The 26,814-nt window shown below is 61.2% G+C and overlaps 1 protein-coding gene across 1 annotated transcript in view; it reads right to left on the bottom strand.

The window, feature by feature from the left end:
• Nucleotides 1-25,933, bottom strand: part of FAM20C (FAM20C golgi associated secretory pathway kinase) — a 32,530-nt gene extending 6,597 nt beyond the window's left edge. The window contains exons 1-5 of the mRNA XM_070414214.1: nt 24,430-25,933; nt 22,696-22,874; nt 13,208-13,286; nt 1,581-1,673; nt 758-873 (exon numbers count right to left, since the gene is read on the bottom strand). Of these exons, the coding sequence (XP_070270315.1) occupies nt 758-873; nt 1,581-1,673; nt 13,208-13,286; nt 22,696-22,874; nt 24,430-25,010 (1,048 nt within the window). The 5' untranslated portion in view covers nt 25,011-25,933. The remainder of the gene's footprint in view (nt 1-757; nt 874-1,580; nt 1,674-13,207; nt 13,287-22,695; nt 22,875-24,429) is intronic.
• Between the last annotated feature and the right edge of the window lie 881 nt (nt 25,934-26,814).

The raw sequence follows: 26,814 nt of genomic DNA, 5'->3' as shown, positions 1-26,814 counted from the left end.
ATAATTTAGAAACTGCACTTGGCCTGGTGCCCAGACCACTCGCTGCCACAGCTCTCGGCGTCACATCTCTGATCACGCTGACCGTGTCCACTGGCCTGTGTGTTCACTCACGGGGCCCCGAGCTCATGACTAATCACTTTGCGGAGAAACACTCAGGGGCCTGGGGTGTGTAGACACATGGGAGCCAGAGCCCGAGCACCCTGAACCCCGACACCCACGGCATGTTCTCGGCCCCTCTGACCCTGCTCTGCGGACCCTGACACAGTCTCTCAGGTGCCTCTGAGGTGAGAGGCCCACGGAACAGAGACCTTGGCTGCGGGCAAGGACGATGCCGACGGCTGAGCTAGGGGGCGCCACATGGGAACTGGGGTTACTGCCTTGAGTTTTGAAACTGAAATATGTCACTAGAAATGTTGCAAGAAAAATTGCACAAAGAAGTGGCCAGGAGCAGCCACACAGCCTGGGCAGCAGGGACAGGTGGTCCCAGGTGTGGCCCGGCCTGGACCCTGGCTGCACTACCGGGAGGAGATTCCAGGAGCCTGGGGTTTTCCAAAACAAACTCCTTTTGCCTTTGAAAAAGCAGGTGGTAGATGTCCCCTCTATGCCCGCCCAGGGGACAGACGGAGCAGGAAAGCACGTGGGAGGGCACAGGCGGGGTCCGAGGGAACTGCAGGCTGGAGACCAGTCCTCGACACACTTACAGGTCACTGAGCCCCGTCACGTGCAGCCAGCAGGGGGCTGCCCGGGCGCAGCCTACCTGGGGAGATGAAGAAGGTTCTCCACAGCTTCTTGTCCCGCGTGACGTCTCGGATCTCCCTGGTCATGTTGATCATCCTGCCGGCCACGGGAGGGACGCGGCGGAAGTCCAGGATCCTGGCGGGATGGCCACGGGAGGGGGTGTTATCTACGCCCCTGTGGCTGCCCCAGGTGGCGCCGAGGGAATATGTCTGCTTCTGCCTGTGGGCCGTGGGGTTCCGTCTGGTCTGTAGGGGACTCTGCATTGTAACCAGCCCAGGGCACACACACACACTGGGGCTCCAGAGGACTGGGGGACGGGGGTGGGGGGCAATCCTCTGGACCCTGGGGCTGACCCCAAAGCCAGGCCCATGAATTGCCCCTGGGGGTGCTCTGTCCATCCCACATGGTCATACATTGGCCACCTGTCCACCTCCCCAGCAGCCAGGGTCATGTGGAGCCCAAAGAGGAATCCACTCTGCTGAGGAGACTGCCCCCAAGACAGGTGCCCACAGTGGGGGACGGTTTGTGAGACTTGCGTCCCTCCCTTGCTCCCATCCTCACCCGCCCCCCCCCCCCCCCATGTCTTGCAGCCGCTGTTCTAGGCGTGGGAAGCAGGGCACGTCCATCTGGGCTGTGACCTGAGGGCAGGGAGCAGCTGTCTGTTGGGAGAGGAGTGGCTCTGAGCATGAGCAAATCGGATGCTCACAGCGCCGTGTTCCGCTCTGTACGCGGGGAAGCCAAGGGCCCCACCGCAGGGAGGGCAAGCGTGAAGGGACCAGCTCAAGCTCGGCCCTCAGACCCCGCAACCTGGCATCTGTGGGAGCCGCAGGGGGTCAGCTCACCTGTCCAGGTGGAAGGCAGCGATCTCCGCATTGTGCCTCTCGTAGTCGGAGAAATAAAAAAAGTCAGGGGGTGTCTCCTGCTCTCTCGTTTGCCTAGGAAAAAGGGGACAAAACAGAAAGCGCTTGCACTGAGAAAACCTTCCGGTGGAAGGGCGCATGCGGCTCATACCGGCCTAACCTGGGCTCTGGGGCCGGGCCTCCCCACCCTTACTCCTTCTCACCTGCTCCTTGGTCCCTCCCTGGAGCCAGGACTGTCAGAAACCTCCTGGTGACTTCTCCAGCTCTGCCCTCCTCCCCCACCCTGCAGCTCTGGTGTCACTAACCCTTTCAGCAGCCTTGCCCATTTCTACACGTTGCCTGTGCTGTGCCCTGCACCCCCTCAGCCCTGCCTTGACCCCCAGGTGCCTTCCTGACAGCCAGTGAGAAGGCTTCTCCCCTGAGGAGCTTGGCACCATGGCACTAGACCACTACTTGGAGGGCCAGGGCAGCAGTGCCCAGCCAAGCACCTGCTGTAGAACAGGTGAGTAATAAACAGATGGACAGAGGAGGGACTGATGGAAGAAGCACAGGGAAGAGGCATAAACCTATTTGCAATGTCCAGCTCTTTTCCCTGTTATTTCTTCAATTTCCACCATCACCACCACCATCATCACTATCACCATCACCACCACCACCATCACCATCACCATCACCATCACCATCACCACCATCACCATCACCATCACCATCACCACCATCACTATCACCATCACCACCACCACCATCACTATCACCACCATCACTATCACCACCTCACTATCACCACCATCACGATCACCACCATCACTATCACCACCACCACCATCACCACCACCATCATCACCATCACCACCACCATCACCATCACCACCATTACCACCATCATCACCATCACCACCACCACCATCACCATCACTATCACCATCACCATCACCATCACCACCATCACCACCACCATCACCACCACCACCATCACCATCACCACCACCACCATCACCACCATCACCATGACCACCATCATCACCATCACCACCACCACCACCACCATCACCATCACCACCACCATCACCACCATCATCACCATCACCACCACCACCATCACCACCATCACTATCACCATCACCACCACCATCACCATCACCACCATCATCACCATCACCATCACTATCACCACCACCACCACCATCACCACTACCACCATCACTATCACCACCACCACCATCACCATGACCACCATCATCACCATCACCACCACCACCACCACCATCACCATCACCACCATCACCAGCACCACCATCACCATCATCACTATCACCATCACCACCACCACCACCACCACCACCATCACCATCACCACCACCATCACCATCACCACCATCATCACCATCACCACCACCACCATCACCACCATCACCATGACCACCATCATCACCATCACCACCACCACCATCACCACCATCACCAGCACCACCATCACCATCATCACTATCACCATCACCACCACCACCACCACCACCACCATCACCACCACCATCATCACCATCACCATCACCATCACCACCACCATCACCATCACCACCACCACCATCACCATCACCACCACCACCAGCACCACCATCACCATCATCACTATCACCATCACCACCACCATCACCACTATCACCACCACCATTACCGCCATGGCCATTGTCCCTAACACACATTGGCCTCTTATTGCCTGATGTGCAGTGGCAATATCTGTGATGCTAAAAAAGTGAGCATTTCTACCTGGCAATGCTGTGACCTTTGTCCTGCCTCCCTCACCTCTGAGTGGGTCACACACCTGGATGGCGGGTGGCTCTGAGCCCTGTTGCTCTGGGAACAGTGCAGCCACTTCTCACAGCCTGTGACCAGGTTCCTGGAAAGTTCCTGGTCCCCTCCCTCCTCCTGCCTCGGGGCTTTCCTCCATCCTGGGAAGTTCACAGAAAGGCAGCTCTGCCCCAGCCCCGAGGCCACACAGGCCAAGCTGTTCTGGCTTCCGATGCCCTTTCCCTCAGGCCCGGAAGGCAAAGGAGTGGCTATGAATGCTCTTTGTCTGCCTTCACTCCAGAGGCCCTGAGAGGCTCCTGGGTTCCCCCGCTTGCTGAGCACACCCCCGCCTGTGCAAGTGGCTTGTGCGTGGTTGGAAGGCTCCTCCAGACTGGGAGCTCCTGGGGCGGGGACCCAATTTCACCTGTGAGGCCCCCAGGGCTGAGCTGGGCACTGAGGAGCACGCCAAGGGGGGAGGCACACAGGTTGGACCCTGGCGTCAGTCTCCCCTCAGGGCCAGGCTGCGAGCAGAGACGCACGGGGACGTGTGGGGAGTCTGCACCACCCCCCCCCCCCCCACCCCCGCCACCTCCCGGGCCACCTGCAGAACAGGCGGTGCTGTCGCTGAAAACACTTTGGAAAAGTACTGAACTCACTGCCCCAGGCAGGAGACTGGACTTGGCTGATCCCGGTCACCTGGCAACCTCTCCTTCCTCCAGGTGTCCTGGCTACAGGAGTGCCCAGGTGCGGGGAGGGCAGGTGCAGGGCGTGGCCCACCGGTCTGGGCTTCTCCCTGGGTAGTGGGGATGGACACACCGGGGTCGACGGAGCTCTGAGCTGGCACCTGCCCCATGAAGTGGGGAGACCGGAGGCTGGACAAGCATTTCCTGGAGCAGCACCCAGGAGCACGGTGCCCCAAGTCAGGGTCCACCCTCAACGACAGGGGGGAGCTGTCCTTTGTGCTGGTTCCTTGTGGCTGCTGACATGCCCACCGGCCTAGTGCCTGAGGCAGCCTGGGAAGGGTGTGCACCTTGGTCTGCTTCCTCCAGCTCTGGTCACGCCACCTCTCAGGAAATGCATTGCACATCTACGAAACGACAGGGTTTTCTGAGGAAAAGTACCTCTGTTTCCACAGAAGCCAAAGAGGCAGAACCTGGTAAATACTGGGCCATCCCTGGTGCACGGTCAGGCCTGGGGTCCTCCGGCTCTGACCCTGGCCCCCGTCTTACTGACATGAGGTCGGAGGTGGAGAAAGAGGAAGACACGTTTGCAGAGTCACAGGATGGAAATGGCAGGTCCTGGGTAGGAACAGGTGTCTCTGACCCAAGTCTGCGCTCCTTCCTCTGCACTCTCCAGTGTCAGACGCGCAGCTGAGGGTCCTCAAGTCTCTGAGCAGAACAACCGACTCCACGGCCCAGAGCTGGGCGTGCGCGGCCTGAAGTGCCGGCCGCCAGGTTGGGTGCCCAGGCTCAGGGGCACAGGAAGGGCCCGAGGTCTGGCTGCAGGAACAGTCCCCGCGTCCGAGAGAGGCCAGTTCTTAGAGGCCCTGCTCTGTGGGGGGACCCGTGAACGACGGGGCTCTGTGGGAGGACGGTCACCGCAGAGCCCCATTCCAGCGAGGCCCATCCCAGCGTCTAGGCCAGCCGTGGGCAAACTACGGCCCGCGGGCCGGATCCGGCCCATTTGAAATGAATAAAACTAAAAAAAAAAAAAGACCGTACCCTTTTATGTAATGATGTTTACTTTGAATTTATATTAGTTCACACCAACACTCCATCCATGCTTTTGTTCCGGCCTCCGGTCCAGTTTAAGAACCCATTGTGGCCCTCGAGTCAAAAAGTTTGCCCACCCCTGGTCTAGGGTCCTGCACTCCCAGACTCCTCCACCTTCCTATGTCACCCCCACGCAGCCCCTCCCTTTGCAGTGGTTCTCAACCTTCTGGCCCTTTAAACACAGTTCCTCATGTTGTGGTGACCCCCAACCATGAAATTATTTTCGTTGCTCCTTCATCACTGTCATGTTGCTACTGTTATGAATCGTAATGTAAATATCTGATATGCAGGATGGTCTTAGGCGACCCCTGTGAAAGGGTCGTTCCACCGCCAAAGGGGTTGCGACCCACAGGTTGAGAACCGCTGCTTTAGAGGGACAGCCCCCTAAAGTCCCCACTGTTACTGTCAACACCTCAATGTCCTTTAATCTGTGCAGAACTGAGAACTCATGTTTGGGTTAAAAACAGAGGAAACTGGCCCTGGCAGGTGCTCAGTGGTTAGAGCATTGGCCCGGGGGCTGAAGGGTCTTGGGTTCGATTCTGGTCAAGGGCATGCACCCTGGATGCAGGTCGATTCCCGGCCCTGGTCGGGGCGCATGTGGGAGGCAACCAATCGGTGTGTCTCTCTCACATCGATGTTTCTCTCTGTCTCTCCCCTTCCCTTCCACTTTCTCTAAAAATCAATGGGAAAACATCCTCAGGTGAAGATTAACAAAAATAAAACAAAACAGAGGAAACTGGCAGCGTGTTCCCAAGGCCCGTGAGGAACAAAAGCCGACATTATCCAGCTCCGACCAGGAGTGGATGCCCACTGAGCAGTTACGTGACTTACCTCCCGAGTCCTCGCGACCGTGACGTGTCCCCAGCCCACAGACAGGGAGATGGCCAGCCAGAGGGCTCAGCCCAGGGGGCCCGACAAGGCCCCGCTTCAGCCCACGGGCGCCCTGTTTCCAACACCCTCTGCCGGCTCCCCCGGTTCTCATGGGGGTGACTCAGGAGTGAAGTTAAGGGGAAGTGAGTGCACCTTCCCCAGAGGCCGCTGTCCTGCACCAAAGCCCCTCGGTGCATCGTTTTATTAAAACGTAATAAGAGTCGAGGATGCCACGCTGCTCCAAGTCTTCCCACTGAGGACGGGGCTCAGTGTCAGGATCGCTGCCATTTCCCCCCAGGGGGAGAACCCCTAAGCGGGGCGGGCGGGGGGGGGGGGGGCTGCAGGCAGCCCGTTCTCCAGGCTGTTCCAGGAGCTCTTGTCTGCAAAGTGGACCTGGGGCATCAAACCTGCGGGGCCTGATCACACTGACCCTGAAAGAAATGCCGGCTTTTCTGTACACAGAAAATGAAGGCCTTAGTTCCTTCCCATTCATGACAACTAGAGGGAAGGCCCACATACCAGCAGGCACCCCGAGACAGCAATAACCCGAGAGATACAAAGACGCGCCCGGCTCTGCTGTCAGGAGAGTGGCTTTGGGGGAAATGACCTTCTTGCCTTGATTTTAAACAAAGGGGATGATCTCTCCCAGAGCCCCCAGGGAAACTTTTGCCACAGTGAGCGAGCAGGTGGTGGATCAGGGTGGGGACCCTGGAGGCCTGGGCCCTGCGAGGCGACCCTGCCCAAACTCAGCTCCCCCATCTGCTCAGTGGGGACAGGGTGGGCCCAGAACTGCCTCTCAAGGGCCTCACTAAACGTGCACCACCTTTTATCCCCTGCCTGGGTCTCTGCAGCTGTTACGAATCTATATGTATAAAAGGCTAATATGCAAAGTGTCCCCTTGGGAGTTCGACCGGGAGACTGGGAGTTCAATCACTCGCTATGATGTGCACTGATCACCAGGGGCAGTGCGGAGCAAAGGAAGGCCCCTGATCAGCCCTGATCACTGGCCAGGCCTAGGGACCCTACCCATGCACGGATTTCGTGCACCGGGCCTCTAGTCATTAATAATCCCCTTTCCCTTCGACCCTGTTACACACGGGATTCCCGCTGCCACGTGGGAGCAGGTGGGGATGGTTAACTCCTGTGGTTGGCCTGGGTAGCGCCCTTTGGCTGCAGGTGCATGAACAGGGCCATGCACACAGCCGGCACTGGCATCACACAGCTCGGTGAGCCTGCCAAACCACTCCCCAGGCGGTCGTGAGGACTCAGAGACCTGCTGCCCCATCATGGAGCCTGCGCCCGCCACACCCACCGTGCCTGCCACACCCGCCACGCCCACCAAGCCCAAGAGGGCACCTTGCAGTCCTACTCCTCGGCCCCTCCCGTGGATGCACCTCTGTCCGGGTGGGCGGTGCTGAGAGCTCAGCTGGCGGGGGCAGAGCGAGCCACGTGCTGAAGGGGGACCTGGATCCCGGGGGAAGGTTTGCAGTGGCCCCAGGAGCGAAGGGGAGAAGACCCTTCTCCAAACCCCTCACGCAGGCTCCACCGTGCTGTCCTCCAGCAGCAGCCCTGCAGAGCCGCCAGCCCCACTCTGACCCATGGATGCCGCTCCCACCCTCGCCTCCTCGAGCTCCCCCACGTCCAGCTGGTCCTTGAGATGGTGGACTCAGGGTGGATGGCCAGGCGGGGAGCAGGGGCGCCAGGGCCATCGGCCAGCGCCGTCCTGCTGCTGAGTCCCGGGCAGCTCAGGAGTCTCTCTCCAACGCTGTTACGGGTCGTTGGTTTGCTTCTCAAAGTCCAGGTTCTTCTATAAAAATGATCCATGAAATTGGAGACAAGCCGTGTCCCACAGCTGGCAGCCTGGAGGTGAGTGAGCCTGTGCAGCACGGCCTCTGCTCAGACCCCGCCTCCTGTCTGCCCTGGGCCTGGGCGGGGCTCCACGGGCCACTCCCTCCCTCCTCTCCAGGACCTGGGGCCGAGCCAGAGGCCTTGCCTGGCCCCAGTGAGCCTCTGTCTGAATCCCCTCCAGGGACTCAGCCTCTGAAATGTGTGTGTTTATCTGTGTACGCGGCCGACTCCCCGTAGAATTGGAGCTCCTCTGGGTCCTGGTCACTGCTGAGTACTTGATGTCACGCCAGGTCTGAGTGGGCACTGATGACCGTGCCAGGCGGGACCCATGGGGGGGCGGGGAGGGACGAACCTGAGTGCCAGGATCTGTAAGGGGAGGCCCACCTCGGCCGGGCCCGCAGCTCTGACCCAAGCACTGCCCGCCCAGGTAGGGCACGGCTCGGGCAGCTTCCTACGGCACCCGAGCTCTGCCTGAGGAACCTGGCGCTGGCCCCATAGAGGATGCTGAGCTCCCGAGTCAGGCGGAGGGCGGGGGGCTTGGAGGCCGGCCCGAGCTGAGCGTGGACACAAAAGGGTCCTTGTCCACCTCTGGCCAGGCCCAGGCCTCTGCGGGCTCCACACCCTGCGACTGACTATTGGGCAATGTGTTTGCCTCTGGGCTGAGTGAGGGCAGCAGAGCAGAGGAAACAAATTATTTATCAGAACAACTCAAAGACTTACCCACTCCTAATGGGGCCATCACGGACCCTCGAAACCCGTCATTGCCCCACGGCTTCCTGTGTGGATCCTGTGCCAGAAGCCTTCCCGCCCGGAGACAACTCCCACCCACTCGGCAACACCATCTCCACGGTCTCCCGAGGTCGCTGAGCAGCCAGAGCTCCTTCCGTCCCACCCAAGGTCCTTCTCTCACTTGTGCCACCGTCTGTCCACCTGCCCCTGAGCCCCGAGCGCCCGCACGGTGAACACAGGACCAGACCCAACGTCCAGCGTTGCCCACTGCCCTGCTCTCCGGCCTGCGCCTCCTCTTCGCTGTGCGCTGGTGCCTGGCGGCCACACTGATCAGAGCAGGAGGGGCTCAAATTTCTGATTTAGAAGCACCTTCCCTCAAGGTTTCTACAGCCGCTTATGCATCTGTGCCCAAGGGATGGGCCTCCAAACAGCTGCCACAGATGGTTTATCTCCGAGACACACACACGCACGCGCACACACACTTCTAGTCTTTGCAAAAAGAAAGAGAGCAGATGGCCCGTGGGGAGGCTCTGGGCACAGGACGCCCAGCAGAATCTCAGCCTCAGCCCCTGTGCGTGGCCTGGCCGGCAGAGAACAGTAAGTCAAGGCGGCGGACACGCTGGGCTGGGGGCCCCCACCCTGTGCACCATAAACACAGCAAACAGGAGAGAAATCGAAATATTTAGGGCCTCTGTGCCACAAGCAGGGCCCAGGGCTGGCGGGAAGAGCAGGAATGCCTGCCCGGGCTGGCGAACGAGCTGGGCCCAAGCCCTGGTCTGCGGCCACTCCGTGTTTGTGTAAACCCTTCTGATCCCAGCGCCTCCTCCTTGAAGGAGAGAGCAGGAGAGTGGGTAGCAAAACCTGCCCTGTGATCTGAAAGGTTAAGTGACTTGATGCGAGGAAGAGCCACCAGCCCTGCCACCCGCTACATCCGGAGCAGCAGCCGCCAAGTCCTGACAATAACATGGAGATGAGGAAACAGCTTTGAGGGGGTGGTGTGTGTGCAGTGTCACAACCAGCAGAGTGGCCTCAGAGACAGAAAGAAAAGGAGAGAAGGAGGGGCAGTCGCTGGGGGAAGCCTCATGCTCTCTGCGGCCGCCGGCCGCCAGCCGCCAGCACGTGTCAGCATGCGGGAAGGAATGGACCCAAGGCCACAGAAAGGCCGCCAGCCCGCGCACTCAGCAGGGACGCCACACCCAACATCAGCCACACAGGTGCCTGCACCGCTACCTACAGGCACACACGTTTACACACGGCGCCTGCACCGCTACCTACAGGCACACACGTTTACACACGGCGCCTGCACTGCTACCTACAGACACACACGTTTACACATGGCACCTGCACCGCTACCTACAGACACACGTTTACACACAGTGCCCGCACCGCTATCTACAGACACACACATTTACACACGGCGCCTGCACCGCTACCTACAGACACACACGTTTACACACGGCGCCTGCACCGCTACCTACAGACACACATGTTTACACACGGCGCCTGCACCGCTACCTACAGACACACATGTTTACACACGGCACCTGTACCGCTAACTACACATATTTTTCAGTATCCAATTGGTGTCTTAAATGTTACACCAAAATCACAAGCAACAACAAAATAGGTAAACTAGACATCCTGAAAATTAGAAAGGACACCACACAGGAATATAGAAAGAACTCTTACAGCCTCTTAACAAAAACAACTAAAGAAACGGCAAGAGACCTGAACAGATGTTTCTGCAAAGAAGACAGAGACGGCAACACGGGCCTGGAAGCCGCTGCGCATTGTCCTCGTTGGAGACGCCAGTCAGTCCACAGACACTCCCGCCCGCCGGGATGGCGGGATCCAGGGCACGGTAATCACCAGTGTCTTGCGGAGTGAGGCTGCCGGTGGGCTGTGGGCCAGTAACTGCTGTGGGAGGCCGTCGGCAGTTCCCGAGCAGGTCAAGGTGGTTATTACATGCCCGGCTCTTGCATTCCTGGGAATTTACCCAAAAGAAATGAAAACTTACGTCCACCCAAAACCTGGTAGGTGAATGTTCCCAACAGCATTATTCTTAGGGCCAACAGGTGGGAACAGCCCAAATGCCACTGAGCGAAGAATGCATGAACGGTGACCTAGCCGCACGACGGAATATTGTTCTGCCTTAAAAAGGAGTCAGGCCCGGCCGGCACGCTCAGTGATTGAGCGTCAACCTATGAACCAGGAGGTCACAGTTCAATTCCCAGTCAGGGCACATGCCCAGGTTGTGGGCTCGATCCCCCGTGGGGGGCGTGCAGGAGGCAGCCGATCCATGATTCTCTCTCATCATGGATATTTCTCTCTCTCCCTCTCCCTTCCTTTCTAAAATCAATAAAAATTATTTTTTTTAAAAAGGAGCTAGGCCCTGGCACCTGCCACAACTCAATGAGCCTTGAGGACGTGCGGCTGAGGGAGAGAAGCCACTAGAGAGCAGCATTTCGTGATTCGATTCATTCGAAAGCCCCACAACATGTAGACACATGGAGATGGTCAGGGGCAGCGGTCGTCCGGCAAAGGAGGGCAAGGAGAAGTGGGGGGCAGCAACCTGTGCACAGGGCCCCTCACAACGCTTTGCTACGTCCTCCCTCGTCACGCGGATGAGCTGCCCTAGGAACTAACTCTTGTTCACACCACAGCCTGCAGCGAAGGGCTTCCTTACGCATCATTTTGCTCAACATTTTACTCAACGTTGCAGAACCTGTAGAGGCCGTGAGTGAGTGAGGACTTAGGGTTCACAGCCTCTCTCCGCAGTAACGGGCAGGTCCTAGAACTGATCCTGGTGGCGGACACGCAATTCGGCGCGCACACTGACAGCACAGAACTACGGACTTCACATGGGTGACGAAGGTGATATGTGAATTTTCTATATATATAAAACCCTAATGTGCAAATAGACTGGATGGCGGAACAACCGAACAACTGGTTGCTATAATGTGCACTGACCACCAGGGGGCACGTGTGGAATATGGCGGGCATTGACCGCGGTGGGATGGTGGAGCAGGTGAGTGGGGGTACCAGACCACAGAGGGGCGCCGGTCGCTATCATCGGGGTGAGCCTCTGGTGGTTACTGAAAATTCTTTGCTCCCGCACAACACAGCCTTGCCCAGCACTCGCACCCGCTGCTGGTGCCAGAGCCGCCACTCACACCTGCTGCCAGCGCCCAGTGCCAGCCCCGATCGCTTGGCGCCGTCAGTGGATGTGAGTGGCGGCTGCCGGCCCCGATCATCCCTGAGGGCTTCTCCACCTCCCCCTGCTCCTGAGGGGCAATCAGTGCAGCAGCTACCATTCGCACCCGCTGCCAGCACCGGCCCCACTCGCACCTGCTGCTGGCGCCAGCCCCAATCGCTCTGCATGGTCAGTGGGTGCGAGTGGGGCCGATGCTGTCAGCCCATGGGGGCAGCGGGAGCAGGGCTGTTGGCAGACAGGGGACTGTGGGCCGATGGGCTGAGACCCGCCACTGTGCCCACTGCAGCCTTGCAGCCCACAATTCCTTTCAAGGTGCACGAATTTGTGCACTGGGCCCCTAGTATCTTGATAAAGCTGTTAAAAATCTTGCTTGAAGATCCAGGAACTCCTGGGCTAATGTGTTAATTATATGCTTTTAAATGCCTATTAAAAATATCTGATCCAGGGGTTGGAGCACCAGAGGGTCCTGGGTTTGATTCCCGGTCAAGGGCACGTACCTGGGTTGCAGGGCCAGTCCTCGCCCCCCAGTTGGGGTGCATGTGGGAGGCAACCAGTCAATGTGACTCTCTCACAGCGATGTTTCTCTCTGTCCCTGCTCCCTTCTACTTTTTTTAAAAAAAAATCAATGGAAAAATATCCTCACTCCTCGTGTATATATATCCCTTAAGCTTTTATGTCAGCCACACGTCACACAAACTACACGTCCCAGGACCCCAGGCTCCACCCTCCTCATCCAATCAGCTCAGAGTATTCTGCCAGCAGTTTACAAAGAGGATAAGGTCACAGACGGACGTTTTTTCATTAAAGAGATGATTGGTCATGGATTTCATCCTTAATGGATTCCCTTGGGGCGGCCACAGGGTCTGCATGGCCATTCGGTGCCTCACGTTTACTTGGTGGCAGCTTTCATGTTTCCTGCAGCAGCACAAGCCACGCCCACAGGGTTACAGCTGAAACGCTGCTGGTGCACAGCCAGGCCTGTCCCCTTATCTGGCTGCTTTGGGGCGGGGAGCGCTGAGCAGCTGGGACACAGACCACATGGCCTGCAGACCCTGACACACCCACCCTGGCCCTACAGGAGACTGCTGACCCTGAGCTGTGCGGGGGTGGGGTCCTCCCTCCGAGGGGCAGCTGGAGCAGCAGTGGGTTTCCTGCTGGGTAACAGGGATGAGGGTGGGGCAGCGGGCAGCGGAGAGAAAGCTGGGAGCAGTCGCCGAGTTCACCCCAAAACACTACTGGAGGACACACTGCACCTTCCACCAAACCTGGTGCCTGTGGGAAGCGCCAGCCCAGCCCAGCCCAGCCCCCCTCCGCACCCTCTCCACACCCGCTTCGCACCTCCTGCCCCCTCCCGCCTGCACCCCATTGCTGCCGGCGCCCGCACTTACTTCATGGGCTTGAACAGGGCCTGCCCGTAGTTCTGGAACGTCATGATGAGCTTGAGCTGAGTGCCCCCCGACTTCATGGCTGCAGGGAGGCAAAGACACAGGGTCACCCGCTGCCCGGCCCTCTGCTCCCCACGCAGACCTCACGGCCTGGGCCCTGGCATGGCCAAGGGCCCCCATGCTGCCTGGGAAGTTTGGGGTTCCTCACAAGGATGCCGACACGCCCTCCTCCCCATTCAGAAGTTGGGGCAGAATCTCAGAATCCCCAGGCCAACCCGAGACAAAGGGACCGGCTTCTGGAACGGCTGGGTGCACACACCTGCCAGCAGTGCCTCCCGCCCCAGACACACCCCTCACACCTGGACACCTGGACACACCTACTCACACATAGACACAGCTACACACACACACAGTTATACACACAGCTACACACACAGTTACACTCAGAGCTACACACACACAGAGCTACACACACACACACACACACACACAGCTATACACACACACAGGAGGTGAGCTGGCCGACCAGCCCTGTCACCCACACAGGGAGGCCCAGGCCACCCAGACAGGGTGATGTCACAGGGGTGAAGTGAGGCAAGGTGTCCCCACCAGGGTCCACGTTCCACTGGGTGGGACACCCATAAACCACAAGCACCTAGAGGCTTCGGGCTGTGGTGGAGAGGTCCACGCCCGGAGGAGCCGGCAGAGGCTGCTCTGGGTGGCGCTGAAGCTGCCCCCACAGAGCAGGGGGTGGTCAGGAAGGCCCGGGCAGGAGAGGAGGAGAGAGCGGGCACATTGCAGCACCTGGTGGGCTCTGGTGGCCACTGGTCCCAGGGCAGGAGGGAATGGGAGCAGGTGGGTGCTGTCCCCTCCGTGTGGGGAGCTGACTACAGGGCTAAAGGGTGGAGGCCAGTGGAGGGGGGAGGGTGGCTGGAGGAGAAGAGGAAAGAGATGGAGAAAATGGGAAAATTCAAGAAATATCTGGGATGGAGGAGCCATTTGGAGGGGGTGTTGGGGTACAGAGGGGAGAGAAGAGACGAGGGTGACCCCGAGGTTTCGGCTGGAGCAGCTGGATGGAGGAGGAACAGCCTGGAGGTGAAGGTCGGGACAGGTGAGCCTGGATGCCCCCGGACAGACCCAGGAGCCGGCCTGAGGCGGCCAGCGTGTGGCCACACGTGGGGATCGTCCACACAGACGAGGGAAAGAGGCCGCCGAGGGCAGAGTGTGGAGGACCAAGGACCTGAGGCTATTGCAGGTCAGGAAGGGCCTGCAGGGCCTGGGAGGGTGGACACAATCTGTGAACACACCAGGGCTGAGGAGGGAGGGCATCGCCGTGCAGGAGGCTGCGCTGCTGGAGGGCTTTGCTGTGGGGCCCTGACCAGAGTTCCTGGGGCTCCAGGGGCACACGTGCAGGCGAGGACAGCAGTGTCACCAGGGAAGGCCCTGCCCTAAGTGTGCACGCCGTGGAACCTGCTGGTGTTTACGTGTGTTAATGCAGCACGGGCGTCCCTAATGGGCACGAGGCCTCTGGTGCGAGCAAAAATAGAAGCTGCCCCTGACCAGCCGGCTGCAGCTGCTTTGTTCGTAAGGAAGCACATCCCACCTGCTGCTGTCTCCGCGAGTTCCTCCCGTTCCCTGCACCCAGAGGGCTCCGTCCGGGCTGAGGAGCTGGCCCCTACCAGCAGCCCTGAGCCTGGAGGCTCCGCTCAGCCCACTACGGCTGGGCCCCTAGGCGCTCACGCTTCTAACCTCAGGGTCCCCTTTCGGTAAGCGGAGCTCAGGCTGCCACCCAGCCTCATCCAAGGGGGTCAGGGGGTCCAGACAGCCAGGGAGTGTATCTGCCCTGTTGGCGCAGGCGCCACTCACCTGGGACACGGGGACGAGACCCGCCCACCTCCTTGGACAGCAGCCCCACGAAGGGGCGACGCCGTGACGCCTCAGGAGAGCACCTGGACGGCAGGTTGCCACGGGGAGCAAGTTACCTCCCTGAGGTTGTCAGTGGCCCATGGCCCCTGAGCACCAAGCCCAGGCCCTGCCTCCAGGTTCCGCCCCCACCGGCCAACTCCTCCCAACGCGGCATCTGCTCTGGCCACAGCCGGGCTGTGTCTGAGGACCGAGAGCTCTCAGGCTCCACGATTCCTGTGCACGCTCCTGGGGGACACAAAGCCACTTCCCTGCAAGACACTGGAGATTCCCGAGGGACAGAGTGCCACGCGGCCTCCGACATGCCAAGCGTGAAGGACGCGGAAGCCGCCGTGACTTGATTATTAGCTCGGCCCTGCTGGGCTGACGGTGGTTCTCTCCCAAGAGCTGCAGGTGAGTTTAATTTTCTCTCTCATCACGAACAATCTCGGCTCTTTAACAAGATGAGAACAGCAGTGGCTCCTGAAACACTGAGGGCCCCGATGCTGCCCCACAGGATGTCCCCATTTCCACAGAACAGCGGGGGCCACTGGGTTAACTTCCCTCCTCCCCACCCCCCCACCCCCGCCCCGGCCAGTCAGAGGCAGCCCACCTCTCTTCCCAGGGCTGGGGACCCTGGCTTCTCTTAATAACAAAATATTATGCAAACCTGGCTGGCTTAATCCCTCTTGCTCCGGAAGCAAATCCACACGCATTGCTGCTCCCCACAGAGCAAACAAGTAATCTCTATACATAAAAGGCTAAGTGTCTGTCCGACCGGTCACTATGATGTGCACTGACCACCAGGGGGCAGACACTCAACACAGGAGCTGCCATGATGCGCACTGGCCATTTAAAAACAAACGCACCACAGACCTGGTGCCGACAAACCAACACTCAGCTTCCCCCAAGTGGGACACAGGCCCCACCACCACCCCAGGGTGACACCCCACCAAATCGCAGCCGACGCTGCTGAGACCCTATGGGGCAAAATGCAGCCCCCAGCCCAGCCCAGCCCAGCCCGGAAACGGTCGCTGTGGGCACCAGGTAATGACGTCATGTAGCAACGCCTAGCTTCCTCTCCCCGGCGACTAGCCTCCTTGCAGTTTCTTCAGCCCAGGAACACGACCTGCTCTATAGCCAGGTGCAGACATTTCACACCGTAACCAAACATCTGTGAAGCGTTTTCCCATTTGATCCTCACAGAAGTCCTGGAGTAGGCAGATAGGAGACGCAGTGGAATCCTATTTTCTTTTCACTAGCCAGAAAATGGAGATTTAGAAATATTAGAAACTTGACCCGACTGAACAGAAGTAAAAAAATGGTGGACCTTGACAACGACTTCAGGTTTTCTCACTGCACAGAATATAGTCAGACACGGCTGCAGTTAAATATTTTACCCTTGGTTCTCCCTGCGTGATCTACAATAATAATCTGCTTTGTGTTGATATTTCCTGCTGTGTTGCTGACAATTACCTGAAAGAGAAGTTGGGGTACTTCACTGGGCATGAAAAAGTTTAGCTACGTCAGAAAGCAGGTCTAATTAAGCAAGTTTATTCTATACTAAAGGCCCGGTGCATGAATCCGTGCACAGGTAGGGTCCGGCCAGCCCGCCCCGATGGGGCCCATTGGGCCAGGCCGGCAGGGGGAGGGGCTGTGGGTGGTTGGCCAGCTGGCCCCGCCCCCGATTGGGGTGATGGGGGCTGATCGGGGGCCAGGCCGGCAGTGGGGGGTGGGTCGATTGGGGCCCAGATCAGGCTGGTTGGCGGCTGCAGTGCGCGTCATAGCCACTGGTTGTTCCACCATTCCAGTTGGTGGGCCATATATATATATATATATATATATATATATATACACACACACACACACACACACACACAAAAGGCTAAGTTGACTCGCGCATGCGCAGTACATATAAAGCTCTCAATGGCACTAATCGCATGCGTGTGTTTCGATCTGTCATTGTCGATCATGAATTTGGTTGACACTTCTTTTATAGAGAAAGGGCGAATACTGATATTGAAATATTTCTTCTAATTAATTTCCTTTCAATGTGCACGAATCCATGCACCGGGACACTAGTTAGAAATTGAAAGGCGTTCAACTCCACTAAGGACTCCAGAAACACCAGCCATCACCCGGTCGTGGGCACCACCTTTCTCTCCTCTGGGGGCTGTGCCTTCCCACAGCATCCACCTCTCACGTGGCCATGCTAGTCCTGGCAAAGGCCTGCTGGGGAGAGGCAGGTGCCCAGGAGTCTGTGCCCAGATGGGCAGCCCGCTCTCCCTGGCAGGATGGGCCCCAGGAGGTGGCCAGGCCGAGGGCCACAGCAGCGGAGCTGGACACAGACCGGCCGTGAGAAGGAGGGGGTGGTTTGGGGTTTCTTCTCATAGACAGACCGAGGTTGGCGACTTCAGGCCAGGAGAGCAGAGGCCAATGTGAGGGGGCGCCAGGTGTGCAGGCAAAGGCCTTGGGCGGAGCTGCCAGGGGCCTCACCTGGTCGGGCTCCAGGGGCCCCGGTGGACAGCAACCTCAGCCCTGGGGAGGGACCCAAGAAGGGTCCCACGGGCGGCAAGCCAGGCACACCCCGCGGCCACGGCCCCAGGAGTTGCTCTCGCTGACCATGTCCCTCATCATCTGCCACCTGCTCTCCATCTCCCCAGCCTCCACCCAGTGGCCAGCACGCAGGGCACCGGGGCATCCAGGCCAGCTCTTCCACACCCACCCACGGCCACTCCCTCGCGGTGCCCCTGTGCGTGCCCTGCTCTCCAGTCCTCCGGCCACGACCCTTTGTCCAGCTCAGTCATTCCTGGTAACCCTCAGGTGACATCCCCAACCGAGTGTAACATGTTGGTAATTAACATTGATTGATGGTCACCAACAACACGCATCGTTAATGGTACATGTTAATATGCGTTCATAGGTCTCCATGATGCTTTGCAATTCATGGTTCATCGGCACCGAGACACCCGTGACCACTAACCCACCTGGACCCGCCAGTGCTGCCGACTTCAGGCCACCCCCCGGTGCCCTTGGGAGGTGGAGCTGAAATCGCTGCCGGCCCGACGCCCACTTTTCTGGAAGATGGCTCACTGTGGTTCTGAGAACTTTTTACTTAAAGGGAACTGAGAGCACTGTGGGGTGGATCCGAGGAACAACTGGAACACACACCCGCTGGGTTCGGGGCCACAGCGGCCGTCTGCGCTAAACGGAGCGAGCAGGTGCGGGGCAGGGATGCCGAGTCAGCGCCAGGGCTTTTGTTCTTTTGTTGTTGTTGTTTTAAATAGATTTGCATTGATTTCAGAGAGGAAGGGAGAGGGAGAGACAGAAACATCGATGAGAGAGAATCATGGATCGGCTGCCTCCTGCACGCCCCCCACTGGGGATCGAGCCCACAACCTGGGCATGAGCCCTGACCGGGAATCGAGCTGTGACCTCCTGGTTCACAGATCAATGCTCAACCCCTAAGCCATGCTGGCCGGGCTGGGCATTTGTTCTTGACCTTGGACCAGAGGCTGGAGGAGTGCTGAGGGGGCTCCACTAGTTGCTGCTTTCTCCACGTTCGGCTGGTGGATGACCTACGGCCCCTCAGCACTGGGCCTGGGGGGTCTGGCTCTTTGGGCATTTTCCGTTCCCTGCTTCTAGGCCCCAGACTGGGACTCACAACCGCCTTGCACTGGGGAGGAGGCGCCCTGTGCCTTCCTGGTGCTGGGAGGAGGCAGGGCAACCATAGCCCCGGCACCCAGGGCAGCAGCTGAGGGCCCCAGACACAGCCTTTGTTCCGCCAGCCAGTCAGCCCTGGACTCCGCTGCCTCCACAAGGGCCCAGGGCCGGGGGGGGGGGGGGGGGGTGGCGGGGGGGTGCCTGTTCTCCTTGGTTCAGGGACCAGCGTGGGTTTGTCCTGACCCGTCGGCATTTCCCGCAAAAGGCTGCTCGAGTCCTCTCCGGCCACGCGGCTTCTCCTTTGTAAGTCATCCCAAGAGCAGAGCCATTAACTGTGTCCTTGATTCTTTGCATCCATGACCGTGCAGGGCGGCGATTTCATTCGTGCTGATGGGAGGTGCCGCACGCCCAAGTCCAAGCTGAACAGAGGAGATGACATCTTGAGCCTTCGAAGGCAGCCATCCTGCCGGGAGCCAGGAGCCGGGAGCCTGGCCACGCACACAGCCCTACTGGCCACACGCGCTTATGAAGCGGTCAGTGGCTCTCAGCTGGTGACTGTGGGGACCATCCAGTGAGAAAGCATCTCGACCGTCACAGGAATCACTCCCCCAAACAACACGCCGGGTCCAGGTGTAATAATGTGAACAACGGATGATCAAAGTGACTGCCCGGGGTCGATGGCTGAGGGCAGACTCCTGAGCGGAGCACAGGGATGGCCTAACCTCAGGCCAGCCTCCCTCCCCCCACCTCAGTTTCCCTACCTGAAGGGTGGCAGCCAGAAGGCTGGGTTTCTGGCTCTTTAAATTGAGGGTCTTTGTTATGCCCTCACTGCGGTGCCTGGGACTTCTGTCTTCCTTTCCTTCCATTTCATGCTCAGGAGGACGGGGATGCTAAACCTTGAATCCTGGCAGGCTCTGGGCTCCCGTAAAGGGGGTGTCATCCAGGGTCCCCAGGGGGCCTTGAAGCCGCAGCCCCCTCCGCTACAGCAACGCCGGGTGGGCCCCCAGCAGCAGGCAGCTCCCACCTGGACACCCTCGCATCCGGGGACCCCAGTCTCCACATCTGCCCAGCAGGACCTGCTAGGTGAGGGCCCAGCCAGGGCTTGTCTCAAGCAGCTGGGTTTTCAACCAAATGTCCAGTGGACGTGGGGGCGACACCTCGCAGGAAGGGTGGGGTCACGGGAGACACCTGCCTTCGGCCCTGGCCGGCTCCTCTCCACTCCCTGCAGAGGCGGCGGGCCTGGACCCTGGTCTCCTGGGCCCCTGGATGCTGCTCACTCTGCTCACAGGGGAGGGCTCCTGCTTCCTCAGGCACAGGGGGCTCTTCACAAACAGGAACTCGCCTGGGAGCGTCTCCAGGCCCAGGCAGCGCGAGGGCGCAAGTTCCTGGCCGAGGCCCTTCCCCATGGCGCCTGGGGCTCAGGGCTCGGGCCTTCACGGAGATCATGCCACAGAAACCCACCCCGCGGGGACTCGGCCCAGCTGTTCTCAGCTCTCCGTTACTCATGAGCCCGCGATGACCCCGTGACGTACGTTCCGTGGGTTCATGTCCTTCACAGTCTGCAGGCAGACGTGTTCATGTTCGGGGATTTCGGGAATTTCGGACGACCGCAGTGAGGCGGTGTCTGCGTCACGCTTGCTGCGTGTGCATGTGCGCTGCCTGGGTCTGGGCAGAGCCGAGGAAGCACCCTGACTCCACTGCGAGGGAGACAACACGGATCACGCAGGCTCATCGGTCAGGCTGCGCCCACACGTTCAGGCTGAGCCAGGCCTTTGCTGTCGAAGGAGCTGTTTGGATTTCAGATCCACAAGCTGGAGGTTAGGTCCAGGTTATCACCACCCAGCGTCCCCGTGAGCACGAGAGGGTCGTCCGTGTGCCCAAAACCACTCTGGCTGGCAACTGGCAGAACCAGGCCCATGTTCTGCCGGGGGCAGGGCACCCGGTCCCATCGGTGATACCTGTGATCCAACTGGCACTGCACAGTGACCCTGACCGACCAGCCCTCGCTCCGATGGACCCACTGCCCCAGGACAGACAGGGAGGACCGGCTGGTCCGTGTAGTCAGCTCAGACAGCCCAGGACCCTGATGACGGGCAGGGACTCTCCCCAGGGCACCCTCAGCCAGAACCCTGGGGTGGGGCGCCCTAAGGCCAGGCCCCTACTGGGATGGGAGGAGGAGGATGCCCAGGGTCAGCAAAGCTGCCTGGGAGCCCTGGAGGCTCCCCCCACCCCCACCCCGACAGTGCCCCCTCCCCCCCGCAGCTGCCCCGGGCTCTGGAGCCCTGCCCTCGGCACCAAGCGTGTCCAGTGAGGGCTGGGAGGTGTCTGCTCTCTGAGGGGAGGTGGCCCAGGCTCTGCACAGCCCTGTCCCTGACCTTGACCCTGACCCTGTCCCTGACCCTGTCCCTGACCCTGACCCTGTCCCTGACCCTGCATTTGCCCTAGACAAGGTGGGGGTGGGGCATGGAAGCCCAGATGCTGAGCACCAGTTAGTATTTTACAGGCTTGTCACGCTCACCATATTATTAGAATAAGATGCAACCTTCCTGAGAGACACGAGCCCACTGGACAAGTGGGGAAGCTGGCGGAGGGATGTGCACACAGCAGCAGCAGGCAGTCTCTCTCAGCAGGAACCCCTAAAATGTTCCCATTTCCTGAAGCCCTGCCCACCCTGCCCTTCCTGCTGAGCCCACACTCCGGGAAGACCCTCCTTCCAGGTGGGGTTGTCTCCCCGACACACCTGGCCTGGGTCTATGCGGCGCTTAAAGCATCTGCTCCTGGTCCGCGTGCGTCCTTCCTGTCTCCCTGGGACTCTCAGGTCAGGAGGCAGCAGAATCACTTCGAGGATGGATTCATCCTCAACTGCCTGCCACCAGGACGGGTCCAAATGCAGGCGGTGCCCACAAAAGTCTGCTGCGTAGATGGAGGAGGTGGGAAGACACCGGATGTCTCTCCAGCAGCCACACTCCTCTCAGAGGGAAGGGGCACCCGGCGGTGGCTCTCCCTGACAATCCCTGCCGTTCACTGCTGCCCAGCAAGGCCCGAGCCCTGACCCTGGCGGGGTCAGCAGGGAGGCGGGGCGGCGCTGGGCACGTGAGTGGCTCTCGGGTTCCTCCAGGCAGCACGCTAGGTGAGGAGACCACCGCTTGCTCCAGGGTGAGCCTCTCGTCTGCCTCCCCCCAGCAAGCAGCTCAGGCTGGGCAGAGAGCCCAGAGCAGACTCTGGAGAACTTGGAGCTCACCTGCCTGTCTCAGAGGCCGCACCTAACTGCCCTGTCAGCACCAGGACAGCCCCCGGCGGCTGGCGCCCGTCCAGCACCAGGACTGCTGCCCTGTGCACAGCGTGGAGACCTCACTCACAGCCCACTAGGCGGGCACCTGCCAGGAACGGTGCTCCCGCCCAGGGGTCTGCCCAGCCCCCTGCGTCTCCAGCCACTGCAGACACTGGGCCTTCCCGAGGCCGGAGATCAAAGGCTCAGACCTCCACGCCCGGCAGAAACCACTGCTGACACGCTTTCCCAGAACCAGTAACCGCTGCCCTTTCTGTCCGATTCAGCAGATCCCAAGGTGCTCAGGAAGGCGGCCTGCCAACCACTGAGTGTGGGTTGCCGTCCATACGGAAGGGCAGAGCCCCGGCTAAGCTTGGGTGCGGCCCAACCCAGGCGGCGCTGGATGCTCCTCTGAGCCCCCCACGTGGAGGAAGGGGCGCAGCCCTGAGGTGTCCCTTCTTTGCTGGTGGCAGGAGCTGTGCCCTCCTCAGCTGGGGAAGAGCTGAGTGCACATCCCCTCAACTGCATGTGGCCTGACACCACGTGTCCCCTCCTCCGGGCCTGTGGGCGTCAGTGGGGATGCTCCAGCCGGGCCACCGGCCCCCAGGCCCCACCGCATGCCAGTCACGTGCCGTAGCACGTGCAGCGAGGCACCTACCCACACTGGTTATCTTCTGGGTGCCCAGGTCCTGCAGCAGGGCATCGACCGCAGGGCTGTCCCTGGAGTACAGCTCGTACCGGTTGATGCCGATGTGGAACTTGAGCCAGTTGGGGTAGCTGTCCACGGCCGCCTCCCCTGTGGGTGCGAAGTCCTCGCCCTCGGGGCCGTCGTGCGGCCTATGGAGATGAAGGGACCCTAGTCAGCAGGGAGCGGATGGAGAACCGGGGGTGGGGGTGGGGGGTTGGGGGGGGGGTCGGCCGCTGCCGCCAAGGTTTTAACTTTGGGTCTGAACCAACGCAGCTTCTGTGCCAACGGGCCGTGCCAGGTCTGTGTTTTCCTGTGGCTGCTGCTCTAACGACTAATCACATCTCTAGAGGCCGTAATTCCTACCTACCCCCGAGCCCCAGACAGCTGTAACTGAAGCAAGGAGCACCCAGGAGCTCAGCGTGAGGCCCCAGCATGTCTGTCCTGGGGTCACCAAGGCCGCCAGACAGCATGACGTCAGCTTGGGGTGCAAGGGGCCTTGGCTCCTGGGTGAGGGGGGGGGGACCGAGCTCATTGTTGATCACAGACTATGTGCAAGTCTGACACGCCCAGCCTGTCAGAAAATTTCCCTGGGAACTCTGCTCTGGCTCCAGCAACCAGGGGTAAGGCTGATGCAACCGACTAAATTTAATTTTAACGAGGGCAGTCGTGGGTGGGGAGAGAGGAAGGAGGCAGGACCTGCCACCCACGAGGCTGTCCTCACACGCCTGGGGAGAGCGGACCCCACTTCCTGCTGGGTTGGGGGGGGAAGGTGGACTTGTCCCAGGTCTAATTCACCTGCATGTGGCCTTCCCGGCCCCAAGTCCCCACCACAGTGGACACGAAGGGTGGGGCTACCCCCTGACCACTGGCTCTGGGCTCTCTCATCTGAAGACCCCCCAGCATGCATGGTGTGGCGTTCAGACTCAGCACATGGCCTAGTTTCCAAGGAGAAGGCTCTTTTGGAGAGGTCTGGGCTTGAGGTCTGGGCTCCTGGCCGTCCCGGGGCTTGGGTCACCTCCCCAGGTAGCTGTTTATTCCGGCCTCACTGCTGGTTAATATTTCACTACCCTGCTCCCAGCATCTGCTCAGCTTGCTCTTTGCAGCTGAGGAGGGCCTTGGGGGGAGGGTTTAGACCAGGACAGTTTAAAGAGATGCTTCTCCCCGTGAAGCTGTCACCCCGGCCGCCCCACGCGGCTGGCACTGGCACAGCAGTTGGGAGAGCCCTTCCTTAGCCCTTTGGAGCCCACACACCCCTCGGCTAACGGATCCTCAGTGACAGGTTCGCACAGAGCAGGCTTGGCTCCCAGGCAGGGGCAGGGCAGGCTCTCCTTCACTCCCTGGGCTCATGCTCACTCCACCCGCAGCTCATTCATTCATTCATGGCCTGACCCCACTGCCCAAGCCCGGGACCAGGGCCTGGCAGGACCCTCCCCGGCTCCCCTGCCCAGAGGCCTGGGCGGCTGACCCAGGAGCAGCTCCACACCTGCCCCTTTCCGAGACAAAGGCCGCAGGGACAAGAGGCAGGGGTGGGATGGGGGCCCACCAGCTCCCCTTCCGGCGTGGGTCTCCGCTCACAGTGCCCGGGGCGCGGAAGGGCCTTTTCTGGGGGGAAGGCACACGGGTGGGTCTTTATTCTCAAAGGGTGCGTGGCTGCCTGAGGGGCCGGGCCTGCCGGCGTCCACCCCGGACCCTGGACCCGCTCACCAGTTGGGGTTCTCCGCCGCCGCCTTGGGGTTGAACCTGATGTCGCTGTTCACGTTGAAGAGGACGTCGTCCTCGGTCAGCGGGGGCACGGCGACCCGGTACAGCGGATGCTCGAACAGCCGGGTCAGGAGCGAGCCGTCCCCGCTGGGGCCGGGAGGCGGCGCGGGCCGCCGAGGGCCGGGGTCTCGAAGCAGCGGCCGGTGCGCGGGGCCGCGGGGTCTGGGCGCCCCGGGATCCTGGCCCCGCACGGCGCCCTCGACTGGCTCGGCGGGCGGCAGCTTCTCCAGCGAGTGGGACGTGAGGTTGGAGGACGGGTCGGAGCTGAAGTCCTGCAGGATGCGCAGCGTGTGCTTGTGGGGCCAGCCCGCGTCGCCGGCGGCGGAGGGCTCCCCGGGGCGGCCGCGCGCCTGGGCCCAGCCGGGCGCCGCCTCTGCCGCGGGCTGCGCGCAGGAGCAGCCGGGCTCCCCCGGGGGCCGCGCGCGCCGCTCCAGCCGGGGCAGCAGGTCCAGCGCGATGTGCAGCGCGCACGCCACCAGGAACACCATCAGGACGAGCACGCGGAACCGGCGCACCTGGATCATCTTCACGGCGCCTCGGAGCGCCCGCCCGCGCCCTCTAGGCTTGGCTCGGCCCGAACGAGGCGCCGCACGGATCAAGGTGCATCTGGCTTCCGGCAGCTACCAGCTCCGGGGATGCTCGCAGGCCCGCGCCACGTGGGAAGCGCCCACCGCCCAAGCGCGCGCCGGCCAGACCATCTCGGGTCGGTCCCTCTCGCCTCTCCGGAGCGGCCGCGCCCTCGGCGACCGGGCCCAAGGGTCCTTGTCCGCGGAGCTGGGGCCCAGTCGAGTGACCGGCTCTGGGCCGGCCGCGCTCATCAGGCGCGCGGGGGGCCCATGCGGCGCCCCATTCCTGTCGGGGAGCGCTGCCTGGGGATGGCGGTGGCGACTCGGCGCAATCCGATCCGGGCTCCGGGGCCGCGCCGGGCGCCGCGCCGGGCGGTGGAGAAAGGGCGGCTCTTTGGGGCAGGGCTGGGCCCTCTCGCGCTGCGGCCCGGAGGCGGGGATCCGGAGGGGAGCGAGGGCGCAGGGCCGCGGGGACCGATGGGGAGGCGGAGCGGGCGGGGGGCACACCGAGCGGCGGGCGATCCCCGGCAGGTGCAGCGCCGACACGAGCGCAGTGCCCACGGCGGAGCCTCGCGATGCCCGCGCCCGGGCGGGCAGATATCGGAACGCCGCGGAGCCGCCCCCCGCGTCAGCGCCCGCAGATTGGCGGAGCCGCGGCCCCGCGAGTCACTGCCGCCCGGCCGATCGGCTCCCTCTCCTTTCTCCACCCCTCGGCCGCGCCCCGCGATGCCTCTGCAGCTCCGGGCCCGCAAGGAGAGGGCGCCTTCCCGCCGTGTTCGCGGAGAGGACGGCGCCGCTCGGGAGAGGACGGAAGGCGGAGCGCGGGCCTGCCTCCTGCCGCGGGAGCAGGTCCCCTCGCCGCGCGCTGTCCCCACGGGCCCTCGGGCTGGTTCGCTGCGCCCCGGACCAGTGCCCGCCCCCGAGCCCGGCCGCTAGCTCAGCTCCTCGCCTCCTCCCGGCGCCGAGGGCCAGATCTGGCCAAGTCCCTCCCCGGAGCCGCTGGGCGTCTGCGCCGCCAGACGGCGACCTTGCGCCCCCCGCCCCCGCCGCGGCGAGGGGAAGGGGAGGGGTGACGGGCCGTCGCCGGAAAGAACCGAGGAGCGCGGAGCGCGGTTTTTGACCCAAATCCGGAGCGGACGCTGGACCGGCGGGGGGAGCCTCCAGCCTCGGGGAGCCTCCAGCCCCACCCTCCCTATGCCCCCACCCTCCCTCTGGCCCCACTCTCCCTGGGCCCCACTCTCCCTCTGGGGACGCGCCTGCGACTTCACTCTGGCAGCGCCAGAGCCAGAGCCCAAGCGGGTGTCACGGCTCAGAGGGGTGCCGGGTGTGTGCTGCTGAGGAGCAGTGTTTGTGAGTGTGAATGTGTGTTTGTGAGTGTGTGTGAGTGTGTGTGTGAGTGTGTGTGTGTGAGTGTGTGTGTGTGTGTGTGTGTCTGTCTCACCCTCATTTGCCTCCCAGAAGCACGGAACTGGACACACACACCCAGGGCCCGTTACTGCTATCTGTGGCCTCCTCCGGGCCCACCCATCCTCTGGACCTGCAACCCCACAGGGAGTGTGACTGTGAATGTCACCCCAAAGTCACAGGGAGGAAGGTAGGACCCTGGCGGGAATAGGGGCCCCTCCCTGCCCGGAGGCCTGGCCAGTGTCTAAAGCAGGTGGATAATGCCTGGCACAGCCTCTCCCGCCAGAGGAGAGGGGATGGGGGCCAGGTACCCCCATTCCTCACTGTGCTCCTGGAACCCCACTACCTGCGAGGACCT

The sequence above is a fragment of the Myotis yumanensis genome, unplaced genomic scaffold (assembly GCF_028538775.1).
Source record: "Myotis yumanensis isolate MYYU_CA2020_CCGP unplaced genomic scaffold, mMyoYum1.0.hap1 SCAF_5, whole genome shotgun sequence".
In the NCBI taxonomy this organism is placed as follows: Eukaryota; Metazoa; Chordata; class Mammalia; order Chiroptera; family Vespertilionidae; genus Myotis; species Myotis yumanensis.
Note: the sequence above shows the minus strand (reverse complement) of the source record. Positions and strands in the feature narration are given on the sequence as shown.